This window comes from Euprymna scolopes, chromosome 44, assembly GCF_053919585.1.
Source record: "Euprymna scolopes isolate OS-2025 chromosome 44, ASM5391958v1, whole genome shotgun sequence".
NCBI lineage: Eukaryota > Metazoa > Mollusca > Cephalopoda > Sepiida > Sepiolidae > Euprymna > Euprymna scolopes.
In genome coordinates, this window is record NC_136525.1 from 32794411 (window position 1) to 32815453 (window position 21043).

The 21043-nt window shown below is 32.1% G+C and overlaps 2 protein-coding genes across 2 annotated transcripts in view; one reads left to right on the forward strand and one right to left on the reverse strand.

Annotated features, from left to right (window-relative positions):
* LOC145268766 (putative sodium-coupled neutral amino acid transporter 12) overlaps positions 1 to 14854 on the forward strand; it is a 102702-nt gene extending 87848 nt beyond the window's left edge. The window contains exon 10 of the mRNA XM_080124365.1: positions 2752 to 14854. Within this exon, the coding sequence (XP_079980491.1) occupies positions 2752 to 3518 (767 nt within the window). The 3' untranslated portion in view covers positions 3519 to 14854. The remainder of the gene's footprint in view (positions 1 to 2751) is intronic.
* Positions 1 to 21043, reverse strand: part of LOC145268767 (N-acetyltransferase 9-like protein) — a 183928-nt gene that overhangs the window by 146756 nt on the left and 16129 nt on the right. The window lies entirely within an intron of this gene.

The window sequence follows — 21043 nt, forward strand, 5'->3', positions numbered from 1 at the left end:
ACTGACAGAATGTAGAAAACACAAACACACTCGGAAGAAATATTTTAAAACAACAAACATTAGAAAAGTGTTCCAAGAAGTGGAACCCCAACAAATCATAAACTATTTAAAAGAAACAAACGTATTCAAACTCCTATGAAGTAAACAAGTAAAATTCAGTTTAGAAAAACAAATCTCTTACACAACTAAAACAATATTTCGGAAAACCTAAAACATCTTGCTTCAAAAGATAAACTTTTTCAAGAAACTTAAAAAATTTTTACAAGAAACTGAAAACCTATCAACAAAACTTTTTTGGCATTAAATGACTCTTAGAGGTTGAAATGCCGTTAAACAAATACACTCACTCACTCACTCCTTCATCCTCAACTAGGCACTTTTCTACAGGGAGGGGTCGCTTTTTTCGCCGATATTTTCAAAAGTCATCCCCTCTTTTCGATTTAGCCTTAATTTAAACCTATGTCACTTCCAGTTTGGCGATAGGCGCAACAGCAAAGTCGTCACTTTTTTTTCATGTTCTTTTCCTCCTTTGCAGTATGGGTTCAAGCCTGCCTGCCTACTACCACTTTTTTTCCCCCTCAATACCTCCAAACACCCAGGCAATGCCGGGTACCCAGGTTAATAATTAATGCAAGGGAAGCCTTCGGTTGTCCTCGTCTATAGTCGACCACTTTACTCTCCTTTCACTCCCTCTTTTTCATTCCAAAAATCAGGTTGAACATGCATATATTTGTTTGAATTATATAGATGCTGTAAATTAATTGAAAACCTTATCTTTTAAAAGTTGTGCCAGCAAATATAACACAGGTTTACACTCTTTTCAAATTTATAGAGATATAATGGAAGGTGGGAAAAGTTTTCTAGTTCAGTAGATAATGTGAATAATATAATGGGAGATTATATTAAAGGAGGTTTCTTTTTAATAATTGCTTCAGACAACACATAAAGCCACAAGATGTAAGGAACTAAAAAAATACTTAAAGATCAGAATTTTGCCAACAATGTACTAAATGGATAGATTCTGGCCCAGAAAACAGCAATTATTCCCCCTTTGTCATAAACATCAGTCATGACATGTGAAGACTAAAGAATGTCTGCTGCTACCAAATCAAGTTGAAGATATCAGTTTTCTGACTTAAAATGCACCAAATATTGATATTGTTTTATTTTCTTTCTTTTGCATAACCCAATCATGTTCTACAAAGCCACAAACAATTTTTATCTATAAAAAAATTGCACTAACACCATGAATAAATATATAAAAATATAAACAACTTGGAGCATAAGAACTTTTGCCAAAAATGATTGAATCCAAAAAGGGTTCACATGCCGTAAAACAAAACAAAACACCATGAATAAATATGTGGAGATTTAAAGAACTTTAAACATAAAAACTTATAACACAATTACCAGAGTTAGTTTTTAATACCTGAAAAGGGTTGATACGCCATAAAACAACAAAAAAAAAAAAACTAAAAATCATGAATAAATATTTGAAGATATAAAAATTTTGAAGCATAAAATCTTTTCCCAAAATGAATGTATTTGGAATTAACTCAAAAAGGGTTGATATGCCATAAAACAAATCAACCAAACTAAAGGACCAAATAAGGGAAGCGAGAGTTATAAGTTTGTCGAAAATAAACCCAATTTGAACTTTCTATTCACCTTTTTAAAACGTAGTTTGAACTAAAAATTAAAAAGTTGTGATCACTGTTTGTCTATATGTGTGTTGATCGCAAAGGGTGGAGGAACCACATCTTCTTTGTATTATTTCCATTCTTTGCACTACTGTTCTCATCTTGCATCATTTCGGTCGATGTAACTTGTCGCACTCGGAAAATCTTTCTGTTGCACTTGGGAATTTTTCTGTCGCACTTGTAAATTTAGAACGAAACCCTTTATTTAATCCATGCAGGTAGCATAATATCATTCTCTCAGTGAGTATAAAATTTAACACAATATATGAACCATCTATTATATAAATTTCACCTGTCTGTTTAAATGTATGTATGTATGTTTGAATACCTGTCCAAAACTTTCGACAGAGGTGACGGATTTTCACAAGATCAGTATCATTTTGAAGCTCAACATCTCTGATGACAAATATAAAAAAATTGGTCAAAAACATTAATTCCTTCACACTCAACTGGGCAGTTTTCTACAAGGAGAGTCGATTTTTTGCAAGCCATTTTTGCTAGTCATGGTATCGGTTGGATTGACTTTGCCAAATTTTAAAGTTCCGAATTTCCAGTCACATCATGGAGTAGCAGTAAGACGTCAGATTTTCTTTCACTTTCTTTTCCGCAATTGTGTCATGGGTTTGAGCCTGCCTGCCTACTACCACTTTTATTTTTTCTCAACACACACCTCCAAACACCCGCGCAACACCGGGCACCCAGGCTAATTATAAATAATAGATCTGTAGTAATAAATTGTGATGTGCAATAAGATTGTACATCTCGAAACAAAAATGGATTTAAGGCTCCCAAAATTCTACGAGGACTAGTGGCATAGTGGATAAAATATTTGGTAAAATTCAGTTGTAAGTTACACGTTTTTGAGGGTTTAATCTTCAGTATAGGTGATTTCAGCTCATGGTTGACGGAATGAAAGAAGGTTGGAGGTTACATACCGAAACATATAAATAACATTCAAGATGAGAACAGTAGTCCAAATAATATGAATTATCAATCCTCATCTTAAAAATTCAGAAACATAAAATCTTTTTTTTTTTTTTTTTTTTTCCAGCTTTTGTTATGATGGTGGTTTTGACACTGATACGTCTGATCAAAGGCAAGGGAGAAGGAAAGCCTCCTGTTGTTGAATTTTCCGCCATCCCCAGTCTGTTTGGTGTCTGTGTTTATTCCTTCATGTGCCATCATTCGCTGCCATCTTTGGTGACGCCAATCAAGAACAAGTCTCGTATTTTCCGACTTTTTGCAATCGATTACATCCTCGTTCTGGTATTCTATGCATTATTATCATTCACGGGCATTTTTGCATTCCAACAACTCAACGATGTCTACACGCTTAATTTCATCCCAGATCCATCCCAAGATCCTAAAGATGCCATCACAAACAGCGAGTTCATTAAATATTTCCTTGTTCTCTTCCCGGTTTTTACGCTCAGTTCGAGCTTTCCGATCATAGCAGTGACCCTACGTAATAATTTAAAAACTCTTTTTTTCAATCAGTCACGTCCATTCTCTTGGTTTGTCGACAGGATTATCTTCCCCTTGTTGGCGCTCCTTCCACCATTAGCGATTGCACTTATGACCGATAGTGTCGAGTTTTTAGTCGGTTTCACAGGTTCTTATGCCGGAACTGCCATACAATACATCATTCCATCGATGCTTGTCTATTACGCCAGGAAAGATTGCTTGTTACTAACTCATCCGATCCCAACAAAGCAACAGTCACAATTTAAAAGCAAGATTTGGGTTTGGATCGTAATGATCTGGGCAATTATCAGTCTCATTTTTGTCACCGTCAACCATATCATTTCAAAAAAGTAGTGCAATTCAGAAACGTGTATCAACAACTTTGGTGCTTCTGTCAAAAAGTGAAATTTGAAATACATGCATTTCAGATGAAAACACAATTACTCACGTGTCATGTTGAAATTAGTAGAAATCTTTAAAAAAATTACAAAAAATGATTGAATATAAAATAATTACAAGTAAAAATAAAATTTATGGAATTATAAAGTTTTATTGGATTTCAATTCATTTCAGCAATTCTGTATGAGAAACTGATTTATCTCCCTTGCTGTAATGAAAATCCTCCATTTCAAAATAGAAAATGTCAGACCAATTGTATTTATTATTTTTAGTAAAATCTAAATCTAGCACATCTATTAGATCATTTTTTGAATTTATACTAATTTCGATATGACACATAAGTATATACCTGAAGTCCATTTGTATCAAATTCCAATATTTTGCAGAATAGTGAAATTTTATAATGAAAACTTTTGTAAATAATGTAACTTTTTAAAAATGTTGAAAAAAAAAACAAAATTTAAACACTATAACAAATGATGCAGGGCTGTTTGAATTTCAGATGTTCGTAAAATATCATTTTGTTCATTGAATTCAATTTGATAGCATGAACTTTGTATTATTTGGATGATTTGTGCTAATATTTTTATTTTTAGTATTTTCACAACCAAATAAATCCAATTATTTTTTTTTTTTTCAACCAAAAAAAACTAATTGGATTTAGAAATATTTATTGAAACAAAAATTTTGCAATGAAAATTTTCTGTGAATAACATAATTTTTAAAAATGCTAAAAGAAACCAACATTTTTTAGCATTCTAAACATTTTAAATATCGGAACACTGGTTTCAAAATGGTGCATGATTAAAGAGCAATTTCAAATGGTTTAAATTTCAAATATTTAAAACTATTAAATTTAATTTGATGCCATGAAGTTTGTATTCGGTTTACTATTCTCTTCTTGGTTGTTATTTAAACAAAGTTTCAACCAATGAAAACTCAGATGCACCTTTTTGAACTGTACAATATATATGGAATTTCAAGCTAAATTCGTTGGGGTAGATTGTTCTTATTCTGTCCACCATAATTGGATAAAAGTGTTAAGTAATTTTTACTTTATTTTCAGTTGCTATTGTAAACTTAGTTGCTGATATAACCTGTGGTGGCGATAATATAAGGATAATCAAGAGACATGTACTGTAGGTTTAAATAAAGAGAAGTTTATTAATGTACTTACAGAGAGACAATGTGTAGTGTTTATCATGTTCAGTCTAGTGTGTTTCTTCTCATATATCCTGTGGCCGATGACACGGTCTCTTATTTAAAATGGTCCAGTGGTAATTACATACCTCACCATAACATCTCCATCTAAACTAATTTTTCCTTGGAGAATTTGGCTTAATACCTTTTGTATTGTACTTTTTCTCCTTAACACTGAGAGGGTGGAGTTGGTTGTGAAACTGGTACTCTCAAACCTGGAGTAGGTTATGTTATGGGTAGAGGAATATTAAGAGTTATACCTCTAAGGGCAGTTTATTATCTTCTGCCTGTTTGTAGTCATCAGTGTGTCGAGGTCTTAGCTGGTTTATATGCCTGCGACAGTCAAATTTACTACTTACAAAATATAACTTTTCATAACAATCCCCTCTTCCTAAGAGCTTCCCCCAATCCTATAATTCAAGAAGAGTACATTGTCATCAGGTTTGTAGAACCTTGTCAAAAGATTTTCTCTCCTTGCTGTTGTCTTGGTTGCACTTGATATTTCTGTCAAATACGGATCTGATTTTCCGTGCGAACATTAGTTCAGCTGGTGACAAACCAGCATTAGTGTTTGGGTTAGGAGTGATCCTGTACACAGATAAAAAATTTTCGAGACTCTTCTCATCAGTGTCCATGCCTTGGTTTTTCTTCAAAGCTTTTTTGAATGTGTCTACAAATCTCTGCAAGGCCGTCTAACATTGGATGGTATATTGCAGTTGTTCAATGGATATGGCCTTGCAGAATTCTTTGCTGGTAAATTGGGTGCCGTTGTCGCTAATAATAGTTTTAGGTACTCCAAAACAACTGAAGAGTAGTCTTAGTGCATCTATAGTACTCGTTGATGTCGGATGTTTACACTTAAACACTTTTAGCCATTTTGTGAAACTGTCAACGTCCACTAAGAAATAATGTCCATTCAATGGACCTGCGTAGTTAATGTGTAACTGAATCCACAGTATATCCGTCTTCAGCCACGCTTGTCTCTGTACACGTGATGCATTTGCTGCTAGCTGACACCATTGACACTCTTACAAATTTTCCATGTCCGGTCCATATTAGACCAATACACATATTCGCGTATCAAGGCCTTCATTCTAGATATGCCTAGACAACCACTATGGAATTTTTTTACAATCTTCCTCTGCAGTGTGGTCGGTGTGACAACTCTGTCCATATACAATAAAGTCTGCGAACAAATAGAAAATGGTGAAATTTTTAATTCTTTCTTTGACTTTTCATTTAACTGCACCTGTTTTTTCATTTTTACAATGAATTCATTTGTTTCTGCTGCCTTATTGATATCGTCTATAGTCACTGGTAACTCTCAAATCATGTTGCACAGCAGTCCAGAAAGTTCTTTTTCCTCTCTCAATGCGGCTATTACTGTATCCTCTAAAGGTTCTGCACACTTTCTAATCAATCTGGATAGTCCATCTGCATGTCCGATATTTTTGGATGAAATGTACTCCATTTTAAAATTATAGTTCAATAGAATTATGCTTCATCATTGAAATCTGTTTGCAGTGTGTGTATGCCTTTTTTAGAGCCAAAAATAGTCAACAAGGGCTTGTGGTCAGTCTTAAACGTAAAAATTCTGCCATGAATAAATCTATTGACTTTTTAATTGCATAAATGATTGCCAAACTTTTTTTTTTCAATTTGAGAATAGTTTCTTTCTGCAGGCAAAAGTGATCTGGATGCATAAACTATTGGCTTTGTTGATCCGTCTTCAAGTCTATGGAGAAGTACTGCTCCTATTCCATAGTCACTTGCATCTGACGCCATGAAAGGGTGCCAGTGCTAAATCAGATAGTACGCATTTCTTAATCTCTTCAAATGCACTTTGGCACTCCTTTGACCAAATTCACTTTTGTCCTTTTTTTTAACAATTTGTTCAATGGTGTTCTCAACTTATGATAAACTTAAATGAGCGACATTGTTAGGTGCTGGCATCTTCTCGATTGCTTCTGCTTTCTGAGGATCCGGTCTTCTGCCTTGGCTGTCAGTGATTTGACAAAGATATTTTATGTTTTAAGAAAAATTCAATTTTTTTGGCACTCAAATTGAAGCTGAATTTCTCCATTTTTTTTTTTTTTTTTTTTTTTTAAACTGCTCTGATGTTCCTGCACATTTTTACTCTTTACAAGTATGTCATCCAAATATGCAATTGCAAAACCTAAATCAGCAAACATCATGTCCATTATTTGCTGAAATAATGCTGGAGCTACTTTCAAACCAAAAGGAAACCTTTTGAGTCTGAAGAGTTCTAAATGGATATTGATACGCACATACGTTGAACATTCTTCACTGACTTTTACCTGAAGGTAAGCCTCAGATAGATCAATTTTGGGGAAAATTTTCCCTCCATTCAGCTTTATCTTCAGGGGATGGGAGTGGATAACTATGATCCATTAGACAGTCACTAAGACCTGTAGAAAATTGGCACAAATCTTATTTTTCTTTTTAACATTCACAGTGGGGCTTACCTACTCAGAATAGTCAACTTTTTCAATTACACCATTTTCCTGCAGTCTTTGCAGTTCAATTTCAATATCTTCTTTTGAAGAAAAAAACATGTTTCTTTTTTATTTAAAAACCGGTTTCACATTTTGTTTTAGTTCAAAATTCACTTCGATCTTAGTGCACACACCTAACCCCTCTGAAAAAAAAAAAAAAAACGAGAAAATAACTTTTTAAGACAATAAGAAAATCCTCATTTTGCTTGGAATTTTTCTTTTCAGATACACTAACACTGTTACAAAATGAATTTATGGGTAGATCCCATAAACAAAACGATGCAATCAATTCTGAAGAGACAAGAATTTATACCTGGAACAATTGACACTTTTGAAGAAAAATTTTCAATCCAAGGGATACACTGCAATTAAACTCTCCCTTGAATTTTAATAATTTGTTATTTTACTGAATATGGATTAATCAACACCTATTTCTCTAAGGCTTTTTTCTTATATACTTGAATACTATAAAATACATGCTAAATTATGCTTTAGTTCTAGGATTTAGTTATGTTTGAAAAAGAAAGTCTGTATTAATTGTTTAAATTAGTCATAAATTAACTGAAAAATGTATTTCTCTTGCTCCTTTTACTCTGTTTATTCAACCATGCTCTAATATTTCTTAGGTTATTTTCAATAAAACATAAACTAGAATTGAAACCAAAACATGCAACTCTCCACCCTCATTCCCTAACCTTTGAGCCATGCTCATTTGTGTACACATATACACACATATATATAGTAGGACAACAAGAGTATGAAATGAAGACACAAAACTATATATTGGTAGATATAGAATGTATCATTTATTTAATAATGGAAGACAGGCAAAATTTGGGGGATAGAAGGGACTCTTTATGCCAAGGCATTTCGAAGCCTAATGCTTCTCATCAGAAGAGTAGAGAAGGTGCTAGGTAACATGGGGAAGATGCGACGTCTAGCGTAAGGTTCATTAGGGATGAAAAAGATTAAGAGGAATTATAGAATGTTGGGAAGTTTTATTGAATTCTAAATAAATAAGAAGCTTATTATATATAGTATGATATACAAGATTATATATGGTCTTTAACATTGTATTGAGATTCAGGAGTATATGTATTATGGCTAAATAGGGGGTGTATTGTTGCTGTGTGGTAATTTAATGGTTTATGGGGTGTCTATTTTCTATGGAGTGGGTAATTTTGATTTCTCTCATTGCTGTTGTCTTGGTTGCACTTGATATTTCTGTCAAATACGGACCTGATTTTCCATGCAAACATTAGTTCAGCTGGTGACAAACCAGCATTGGTGTGTGGGTTAGGAGTGATCAAAATCAAAATTACCCACTCCATAGAAAATAGACACCCCACAAACCGTTAAAATAAATTACCACACAGCACTGTATAAGCTCCAATAATTATTGTTGAGCTTGACATTATCCGGATAAGTCTCCTTTGTGGAATTGAACTTTCTCTTTTCCTTTTAAATTAAGCTATATATATATATATATATATATATATATATATATATATAATTTCACCTGTCATCCCTTTTTTTAAAAAATGGAATTACCCAAGCATCGAAGACAAGATGCAAGCAAGTAAGGTTCAGAGTTTTATAATTATACTGACTACCCATGACCCATTGGGTCAGTATATGTAATGGCTAGCTATGGAATAGTGAGTATATTAATTATGGCAAAAATATGCACGCTTGCACATACAATAGCCACCATTTTTAACATAAGGAATTACATTGCTTAATATCCGAAAAACTACTCATTTTAATGTGATATTCGTTTTCAGCATACTCGAAGACTTTTAAGTCATTATTTTAAAGGAAAATATTAATGTGGAAACCAAGTAAAAAAAACTTACCAAAACTTCTATTTTTATATTTGCTTTTATATAAAAAAAAAAAAGGCTACATTATATAGTGTTGGTCATCAGTACCTTTAAAATTTGTGTGACATCACTTCTGCCAAATGGTTTTGTAAGCAAAAAAGTGCGACTCTAACAAAAGCATTTACCAAAAATGAATGCTTATAACTTTTGCCCATTTTTAACAGGTTAAAAAGTCTATTGTTTGACTAATCTTCAAAGTATTAATAAATATTTCCAAGTAATTTTAACGTCTTTAAACTTCCAATTATGGAATCTAATGCAATAAAAAAAAGCTTTCAAATAGTTTAAATCATGAAAACTAAAGCAAATCTATATATCTATAAAAGTGAACGTGTCTGTGTACATTTCCCTACGCAATAACTCTGTCAATTTTCAGTCTACACTCGAAATTTGATATACAGGGTACTGAGATTTGGGAAAATCTTTAATCGGTTTTCGGCCAGAAATTTGGATGTTAAGGGGTCAAAGTTCAACGATTTCACCTTCTAGAACTCTACTAAACTCCTCCGGCAATTTTGGGTCTAAACACTTGAAATTTTAGATATAGGTTATTTGGACATTTTTAATATAATAATTTTTTTAATGATATTTTCAATGTAATAATATAAATATTATTATACTGAAAATATCTGAAAAACGAAAATATATAATATTTGAATCAATTTTTTAATACATTTTCTTTAATTAAAAAGTGCTTTTTATCACTGAAGGGGGGTTTAATTTACAATTAAAATAATTTTAAAGCCTCTCTAAAAAAAAAAAACGATCGAAAATGTAAGCATTGTGAATTTTGTCACATTCTTCAAAAATAAACAACCAATAATTTAATAACTTGATTTGAGCCCAGAACAAATGTTAGAGTCATAATAGGGGTCAAAATTAAAAAAAATTAACCGTTTTTTTTTTTTTTTTTCTCAACATACACCTCCAAACATCCAGGCAACGCCAGGCTGAAATGCTAGTATGTAAGAAAAGTAACTGCTATTGCATGTGGCTACAGTTAGTAAGAATTAGGAGTTACTAGTTAAATTGTTTTAATTCGTGTTTTTTTCTTGACCAACCAGTTAACTATAAGATGTCACTGTTATTGTCTTTGGTAACAGTTACTTATTGTATTATTTTTTTGTTATGTTCTGTTTATAAAAAGTTAGATGTTATTATGTGTTAATAAGTAGTTTTCTTTTATTAAAACGGTTTGAATGAATGGGTAAGCTGATCTGAGTGATTTTAACATATTTAAACTGTCAAATAAAGAATAGACTTTAAAATAGTTTAAATCGTAAACATTTGTTTTGTTTGAAAACAATTCCAACTTGCAATGAAAAATACATATAAAATTTTCAAAATGCTGATTTAAAAAAAAAAAGCATAAGAGATTTAGTTTTATTTCCATATTTTAAATGCAAAAAAAATTGTTGACTAAAAAAAAAAAAAAGCTTTCATGGTTTTGTTTATGTTTTATTACATATGCACAGAATTTTTCAAATCAGAAGCTGTAAACCAGATGGATGGTTGCGAAACGATTCGAGTTTTATAAGATAATAGATAGATAAAATATGTTATCAAATTTTTTTTTTTAGTGTTTAATTAGAAAATTTTTCTGTTTTTAATTAAAAAAATTTCTCAAACAAAACTATGCTGCGGATCTGATCAGTCTAGAACTTTGGAGGCCTACCACAAGGTTCTTCACCAAGAGACTTTTAAACGCTTGGTATACATTGAATTCAGGGCATCTTCTGATTATGTATCCAAACCAGTTCATTGTTTTTTTACTTGATAACTTTGATATTTTGAAACTCCAAGAGGTCGTTTAGGTTATCCTATAGCCTGTTTCTTGATCATTTTTAAATAATGAACTTGCATTCATCCTTTGCTTTTAATGTTCAAGTCTCCAAAGCATACGTAAATATTTGACCCACAAATACGTGGTAAAATTTAAATTTCCCTTTTTTACTGAAAGAAAAACAGGAAATTTTTTTTTTTATTCAGTTGACAATGTAAAATATGTGTTGCATTTTATTAATTTAATTATTTCATTGTTTAAAACCAATGGAACTATTTTATTGATGCAGTATTGTATGAAGTATTTCTAAAATTATGCCAAAACTCAAAAAATCTATCTGCTAAAGTTGAAATGTTGCATGGTGGTTACTGTTATTGAAAAACACCCATGCATCAAATTTGGAAAAATCCAAAGTTGAAATTTCATCAAAATTTGGAATTTTAGCAATCTTTTCACGAGCAGAACTTATGGTTATATAAGATGCATGATTTCATTGGCTACAATATGGGCCAATTTATTTAATCAAATAATTACAAAATCTTTATTTAACTTAGGCATTATGTTCTATTTGATTTTTTGGGAAAGGCTGGCATTCTTTTGACAACACAAACTTTCACCAAAAGATTCTTTCACCAAAATACCGTATTCACCTGATGCTTTAAACCTACTTAAAAGATCCTCAATGAATTCAATAAAATTTTATTTACAAAAAAAAATGTATATATGAGTAATAATTGGAGTGGGAAGATCTATAAACGCCCAAAAAGAATGAAAAATAAAGAACCAAACAAAATGCTAATGGGCAGGTTACTTAAATGTTAAACTGCCCACTTGTAGCAAATCTCTAGGAAGAATAGAACCAAAGTTATTGCCAAAAGTGTATCTTTCACCTTTTTTGTGACTGTGACCTTTGATCTAGATATCCCAAAATTAAATCAGTTCTAAGATAGACCATTTATTTTAACCAAGTTTGGTAATTGATTAAACTATGTATGCTAGCAAATTCTTCAGAAAATGTAATCTTCAGCATGTCAGAAGTAAATATTTTTTTCTTTCTTTTTTTTTTTTTTTTTTTTTTTTTTTTAATCAAATAATTCCAAAACAAATGTAAGTAAAAGTTAAAAAAAAAAAAACAAAAAGAAAAAGTCTGATTTTTGTTGCACAACAAACATTTTTATCTCGTTTAAATCATTTTAAAGTCTTCTTTGCCTTTTAAATTTAGGTCATGACGTCTTAAACATAAGCCACGCCTACTTTCTTAAATAAAGTATGGCCACCATAAGCTTAAACAACAAAAAAAGATTTTAATGTTGAAATATATATATATATATATATATATATATTTTACAAAGGAGTCGCCACTTATCAAAGCCTAGAGGCCACTCGAGGATAAGGGTTAATAAGTGTACAGTGATCAATAGTACAGTGGCGTAGTAATTGTTAGTAGTGGAAATTTGGTAAATTGGATTACTTAAAGGGAAACGGCTCATTAAGAACTTGTTTACATTAGACTTGAATACGACCTTATTATAGCCAGCCGGAAAGCAGGCAAATGGAAGAGAGTTCCACAGGCATGCAGTTCTAAGAAAGAAGCTTTGTTCATGGAATGTACATTTAGATTTAGGCACAGATAAAGAGTGGGAGAAATTATTGATAGTGTTTTCAGCTAGGCGAGTGCTTCTCGTGAAATATATATCCCAGTAACGTTAGTCAAAGGAACCACTTTTTTTTTTTTTTATTTATAAGGGAGTCACCACTTATCAAGTCTTGAAGATTACTCGAGAACAAGGGTTAAGGGGTGTAAAGTGTTTAGTGAGACAACATAGTGTCAGTAGTGAGGAAAATTGGCAGAATTTATTTAAAGGAACGACTCAAAAACTTGTTTACATTGGACTTTAAGAAGACCATGTTGTAGTCAGCTGGAAAGCAGATGCACGGTACAGAGTTCCATAGAAATGCAGTTCCAAGCAAAAACCTTTGTTCATTGGAATTTGTGTTTATATTTAGACCCAGAATGGGGAAAATTAATTTATGTTATATACGGCTCCGAAACATATTTAAATTATAAATTTCAAACAAGTTATTATTCTCTGATGGTAGTTTACTAAATATGTGTTGCATTTTTATTAATTTAATTATTTCATTGTTTAAAATGAACAAAACTATTCTATTGATGCATGGCGTTCATGATAAAATGCCTGAAATTTTTACTCATGAATTTATATTCAATATTTTACGTAGGAAAATTAAATTGCGATATTTTTAGCTAAATTTTTTAATGTAATAAGTTTTTAATGTAATACATTTTTCAATACTTTTAATAGTTAAGATACTATTTTTGATATATCAATTTTTTAATATAATAATTTTTTAATGATATTTTCAGTGTAATAATATAATATATATTATTATACGGAAAATATCTGAAAAACGAAAATATATAATATTTTTAATAATTTTTTAATACATTTTCTTTAATTAAAAAGTGCTTTTCATCACTGAAAGGGGGGGGGTTAATTTACAATTAAAATAATTTTAAAGCATCTCTAAAAAAGACGATAAAAAATGTAAGCATTCTGAATTTTGTCACATTCCTCAAAAATAAATAAACAACCAAATAAAAATAGCAAAAAAAAAAAAAGAATATTTTAATTTATTTACGGGATTTAAACTTTGAAAAATTCGATTTTATTGGCAAATTGATTTTTTAACACATTTTTTAATTGAATATTTTAACTAATATTTTTATTGCACTAGCAAAATTTCACTCCTTGCATTAGAAACCAATGGTACTGAAACTTTTTTGAGTCATCTTACTGTTCACTATTCTTCTGTCTATAATTTAAATACAATTGTGAATTGGAGGTGACATCGATTGAAACGTCGTCAAAATAACACTCAAGATGAGAACAATAGTCCAAAGAATACAAATAATCGATCCTCATCTCAAATGTTCAGAAATCGATTGATGTTTTTTTCTTTTTTCTTTCTTTTCGGTTATATATGTTTATTTTTACTGAAGGAGATGTTATTTTTTATGAATGTGAATTTTTGTGCGAATATGAATTGAGCGTAATTTTTTGATTTTTGATGGAGTGTGTACTCTCACAAATGGAGTACTGAATGTACTCTTGTATATTTGTTGACTATTTTAACGTTATGGAACATCTTGCATGTAAAAACTGTGATAATTTTGCACGTCCATCTTGATCCGTCTCATCTGAATAATTTGCCATGATGTAAAGAATGTGGTACTTGTGCAGAATAAGGACTATTGTTGGAATTTTCCAAGCGTTTATGGAAAACACCAGAATTTTTTATTTTTATGCTTAAACACTGGCCAAATTTTTTTAATGAAAAATATATTTCTGTTATTACAAAGATGATTAAGTGAAAAATTAAATGAAAAAAATGAAAACGATATTTTTGTTATGAAGAAAATGCAATGAATAATTATTGAACAATTTTTACGAAACTTTAAAAAAATAAAAATTTAAATGAAGAAAAAACACTCATTGTAAGGTAAGTTTCTTAAATATTTATTTTTGAATAACAGACAACTGATAGCAAACAAAAAAAATTCTATATTTTTTTCTTTTTAATGATTTTTTTGTTGTTCAAACCAAGATAAATATTTTTTTTTTTTTTTATAATAAACCAATGATAGCAAATATGTTTTCAGAAATGACGTTGGTTGCTGCAGTTTCATTAATTCAGTGATGTGGCACCTTTTTGGCATTTTCTGTAAACTGTCGACGATAGCGCTTTATTTTGCATAAGCACACCAAATGCTGTTCTTTCTTTTTTCTTTTTTTCATCGCATGATGAACACAAAATAATTTTTTTCATCTTTTATTTCTTGAATAAATACTCATTTTGTTCATCTGCCAATGGATTGAATAACTTTCATTTGTGCGTTATTTTTGTTTTATATTTGTAACAAATATTTAAATCACCCCCTTTTCACATAAAATATGAGTTACTGCCCTGCTTGCTTTGATCCCCCCCCCCCAGTGACTAGCTAAAATTTTTCATAATATAGATTGCCTGGTCTGTACAGACTAATTTTAAAAGAAACTCTACTGCTATTAGTGGTTGAAGCAAAAATCAGTGTTTGAAAAAGTTGTCTCTCATACAATTAACTATTAATTAGGGTTTTCAAAGTCAAACCCAAATGGCATTTAAGATGACAAGCAAGATTGCTAGCTAATCAGTGGGGGGGGGGGATCAAAACAACCATTGCAGCCTTCATTCTTTTTGCGGACTGTTATCCTGATTTTTATAGTTTCACCACGTTTCGGCCAACTCATCCTCTGGCCTTCTTCAGGTGATTAACTGCAACGGGATAGGAATGCCAAGTCTTGCAACTGTATCCCCAGTAATAACTGTCTTCCATAGTTGTTGTTGTTGTTGTTGTTGCCTCATCACATTTTGGCCAACAAATCCTCTGGCCTGCTTGGGTAGGATTGAAACAGCTATCTTCAATGTTCACTTGGAACATTGAGTCTCTATCCACTGTGCCATGGGCCCCAAAGGTCGATCAAGATTGGATTTTTATGATCTTATAAATCTAATTGTGTCTTCTTATCTGGTCTTCCACTGTTGGATCAGTACCAAATGTTTTTGAATCCTTTGAGAATTTGTGCATTTTTGCAGACTGTTACCTTCATCTTCGTCGTTGTTGTTGTTGTTGTTGCAGCCAACTCATCCTCTGACCTTCTTCAGGTGATTAACCACAACAGGATAGGAGTGCTGAGTCTTGTAACTTATCCCCAGTAATAACTGTCTTCTATTCCTATCCTGTCACGGTTAATCATCTGAAGAAGGCCAGAGGATGAGTTGGCCAGAACATGGTGAAACAACAACTACTATGGAAGGCAGTAATTACTGATGATACTTTGTGATACTACTTCCAACCTACACAGGAAATTAGATCTGTACCTAATCACTCCAAAAACATTAAATCAAGCATATTTTTAAGTGAAGAGTTGTCTCACACAACTGTTATTTAGAATTTTCAAAGTCAGACCCAAATAGCATTTCAACTGACAAATCAAACAAAAACATTGCTAATTAATCATGGGGAGAGAATAAAAACAAGGGCAATAACTCATATTTTCAATTTTTGGTCTAAACACTTGAAATTTTAAATGTAGGGTACTTGGACATGGATCAAACTTTATAATTTGATTTGAGCCACAAAAAATAAATGTTCAGGGGTCAAAATTGGAGTCAAAGTTAAAAAAAAAAAATTACCTTTGCTGTCTCTACCAAATTACTCAGCCAATTTCTGGTCTAAACATTTGAAATTTTACATAAAGGGTATTCAGAGATAGGGCAAGTTTTTTAATTGGTTTGAGTCGAAAAGTGGAGCTACCAAGAGGTCAAAGTTCAAAAGATTTTACCTTTGCAGTGTCTAGCAAACTACTCAGCCAATTTTTGGTCTAAATATTTGAAATTTATACATAACGGATATTCAAACATGCTGCAAGCATTTTAATCAGTTTTGGAGCGAAAACTTGGTTGCCAAAAGGTCAAAGTTGAAAGAGGTGACCTTTGCAAATTCTACCAAATTTGGGATCTAAAGTCTTGAAATCTTAGCTGTAGGTAACTTGGACATGGGTAAAACTTTGTATGTTGATTTGAGATCAAAATAATTAATGTTAAGGGGTCAAAATTGGTGTCAAAGTTAAAAGAAATTGACCTCTGCGGTCTCTACAAAATTACAGACAAATTTTGTTCTAAACATTTAAAATCTTACATAAAGTGTATCAGACGTAGGGTAAGTTATGAACAGTACATAGGGCCCGAGCAAAGCCGGGCTGAACTGCTAGTTTATATTATAAATGAGTTTTAGCTAATCTGGGGGAAAAAAACGATGGAAATAAGCAAGGGCACTAACTCATATTTAAAGTAAAGAATTGTCTCCCTTATAACTAAAATTAAAATGATTTCTAAAATAAAACAATTAAATACTAAAATTTGTTCCTTGCATATTTTTTGCAAACAAATAATTCAAAGTGTAGTATCTGTTCTGATACTACATTCCTTCTGTTCTGTTCTCGCTTAGTGAAGAAAAAAAAAACCTTTATAATTTTTATTTTTGTCCCAATTCTGAATGCCCCCTTTTTTGGAGCTGAAATTCAACCATATTAAAAACTGACCTTGAATCTAACTTTGCCCTCACAGGGAGGTAAGTGAATTGGAACATAACATTATATGTTTATGCTGCTGCTACTACTACTACTACTACTACTACCATCATTTCTGTTCTTAAGGTAATTTTATACTCTTCAATATCTCTGATATAAATCTGGTGTCTGTATTTTATAGGATATGATCAATAAAAACCCTTTACTAAGATCAAACACTACTTTTCTCAAGTAGAAATTTTAAGAAATCCAACCCAGCTTTTTTTTTTTTTTTTTTTTTTTTTTTTCTTATAAGAGGGTCAAAATTTATTGAGGCTTAAAGGTTATTTGAGTATGAGGGTTATTGAGTGTCACGTGACCAATGAGACAGCACCATAATGATCAGTAATGGTGGAAATTGCAAGGATTTGATTATTTAAGAAGTGGTTCACTAAGAAATTGTTTACATTGGATTTGAAAACGATTGTTATATTCAGATGGGAAGCAGCTCCATGGTGTCATGTTCCACAGACAGGCAGTTCTAGAAACTTAACTCATAAAATTTTTTTAATTTTAGGTGCAGATAGATTGTTGACAGTGGTTTTAGCTAGACGAGTGTTTGAGGATGTCTTATGAAAATGCGTGCAAAGATTGAAGTTCAGTCAAGCACCGTGCTAAAATAATTTCATATTTTCTGTTTCTTGTGTAGCTATTATTTTTGAGTTTTTTTGTTTTGTTTTTTTTATATCTTCAGCATGAAGTCCTGCTTGTATTGCTTTTTCCAGATTTAGTGATGCTTCTTGAAGTATTCTCTTTCCAAGCAAGTTATATTTAGAATCACATATCAAAGTGGCTTGTATCAGTCGATCCATGACTTGTCCAAATTCGCATTTATTTGCTTTCTGGTGCAATTAAGTCACAAATTCATCAAATCTCTGATTTTCTTTCTGTCTGCAAGAAATTCATGGGTTAGGAAAAACAAGTTTTTCTTGGTTGGCAATATTTGTTGAATTTTTCAATCAGTTTTCAGTTCGTATCCACGTACATCCAGCAAATAGCACAGAATGCCAACTGTGAACCTGAAGATCTGAGGCAGCTGATGGAAGACAAGGAACTCTGGGGAGGAAGAGTCACATTGGTCCGGGCAAGGAGCCCGTATTGATGATGATGATTTCTGCTCTTCATTTTCAAAGGTGAATGTCAAATAAATATTCCTACACTTTTTAAAGTTTAACTTTTTCTGGTTTTCTATCAAACTGCTGCTATACATGGAACTGATTTGTCTATGCTTCCCATTCATGCGTTAAATTATTTGTATTGAAGTTCAATTCTTTCAGATGTAAAAATTCCATGATTTTTTTTTTTTTAATAAACTACCGTAGTTTCTTCTGACATATTTTATCGTATTTCCTTGTGAATGGTATGCGTGTTAATAATGGTACGAAAAGAAATAACTAGACATGTGTGTACAGAATAAGTACTTTTATTGACTGTCTGCTATTAGTAGTGGTAGTATGGAAGTGGAAGATTGTGGTCTATTCAAAAGAAGAGTAGGGAGATAACTCCTGTTTGACTATATCTAACAAATACCATTTGCAAAATAGAGAATAAAAGTAAAAGTCACTTTTAAAAACAATACAAAGTCTCAGAAAAAGGATGTTAATTCATTTAATAAAAAAAATATATGGCACAAATGAATGGTTTATGCCAAATTAATCGTTGGACATGAATAAATTTTTACTCATTTTTACGTTAAATTCTAATCATTTTTAATCCATAACTGTGCATCAAACAGATACTATAATACTTGGTTTGTTATACCTTATAAAGTTCCATACAAAATTTCAGCCAGATCGGCCAGTAGTTTCTGAAAAAAACTTTTAGAGTAAACATGATATTTTGGTGACTAATTCCTATTAACCGCTAACTGTGCATGAAATGGATACCATAATATTTACTTCACTGCACCTTAATATAACAAAGGTCCATGCAAAATTACAGCCATATCAGCTCAGTAGTTTCCAAGAAAACTTCTAAAGTGATGAATAATCCCTATTAATCCCTAATCAAATCTAATAAAAAAGGTTAATACAAAATTTAAGCCAGATCAGTTCAGTAGTTTCCAAGAAAAAGTGAAACAAACAGAACGACAGACAGACAGACAGACAGACAAAGTAAAAGATTTATTATAAAGGTTATTTGTTTTTCTATAATAATGCATGCTAACAACTGTTAGGTGAACAGAAACAAATTTCTACTCACAACTACACACACTAACAAGAACAAGGTAAAACAACACATACACAATGCCAAATACTCACATGTATATTATTTACATACACATATTATTCACACTATATAGCACAAGTATGCAAGTATACATAGACAAACATATGCTACTATTGTATAGTGGTACATATTGGCGACTTATAACGGGGTACATATAATACACAAATGACAATGGTGATGACAATTCTGATGGAAGACATATCTATTACATCATGACGATGACTGTGACAATTCTTATTATTAATACAGACTGCATGATATGATGCAACAGTTCTTATACCCATATAGAGAGGGGGAGATGGTTCACTTATGATGGAGTTACATAATACTTGGAAGGGGAGATTTATACAAAGTTTGTTATAGATGATAAAACACATTTACCTTTTCTGTTGTAAAGAATGACAACACAAGACGAACACTTACAAAACATAAAAGAAGGATGTGGTTTGGAAGATCATTAATGTAGATCAGGAAGAGAGTTGGGCCCAGGATGGACCCCTGAGGGACTCCAACATTAATACTGTGAGCTTCTGATTTCTTCCCATCAACCACTACTCTTATGAACCTATCAGAGAGAAATGATTTAATAATTAAGACATTTCCAGCAATACCATAGCTGGAGATCTTGTGAAGTAGACCTTTATACCATACCCTATCAAAGGCCTTTGATATGTCAAGAGTAATTGCCCTAGAAAGGTTGCCTCTGTCGAGAGATTCGCTAATCCTATGAGATATAACTGTAAGCACATCTGCTGTAGATCTAGCAGAATGGAAACTGTATTGCGTGTCACTAAAAAGGTTATTTTTGCTGAGATGGTTCTCTATTTTACACAGATTCCAGCAACTTACTCATGACGCACAGGAGACTTATTGGCCTGTACTGAGAGGGAGATGAACGATCACCTGAATTCTTAAATACAGGGCATACTAATGAGATTTTCCAGGGTGATAGGAAGCAATTCTCCTTAAGATAATGTTTAAACAGTTTTGTAAGGATGGGCGCTAGTTTTGGTTGAAGTCTTTTGACTACTATAATTGAAATACCATCAGGGCCAGTTGCTTTACTGGAATCAAGGTTTTTGATTAGCTTGGCAACATCACGTACAGATATTTGTATATCACATAGCGTGTTTTCTGATACAGGAGGAAATATTGGAGGCTGGTGGCCTTGGTCACAAAGGGTAGAATTAGCTGCAAAGTTCTCGGCAAAGAGTTTGGCTTTTTCTGATGCTGACGAGATTACCTCAGGTCCATTTATGATAGTTGGGATAGAAAACATGCTTCTGTTCAGGATTCTGTTTGCTATTTGCCAAAACTGGTGGGTACCAAGCCACTGCTCAGCTACTTTGGACTTGACAGACTGAGCATACAACTCTCTTGCATTCTTTATTACTTTTTTACAGTGATTGCTGGCAGTCCTGAAAGCAGCTTTAGTCTCAGTACATCTATTACGTTGGAAGCAATGGAAAAGTGATTTCTGTGAGCAATGGCAGCAGCATGGCTGGCTGTTATGTTTTTGCTGGAATTTTTTTTGAGGGTATGAAACGATCTATATATACAATTAACTATTCCGTCAGGTCTGATACTATAGAGGACACATCCTTTTTAAACATGGAATGCAGAGGTAGATCTGCTATAAATGTACAGAAACTATCCCAGTCAGCCATAGAGTATCGAT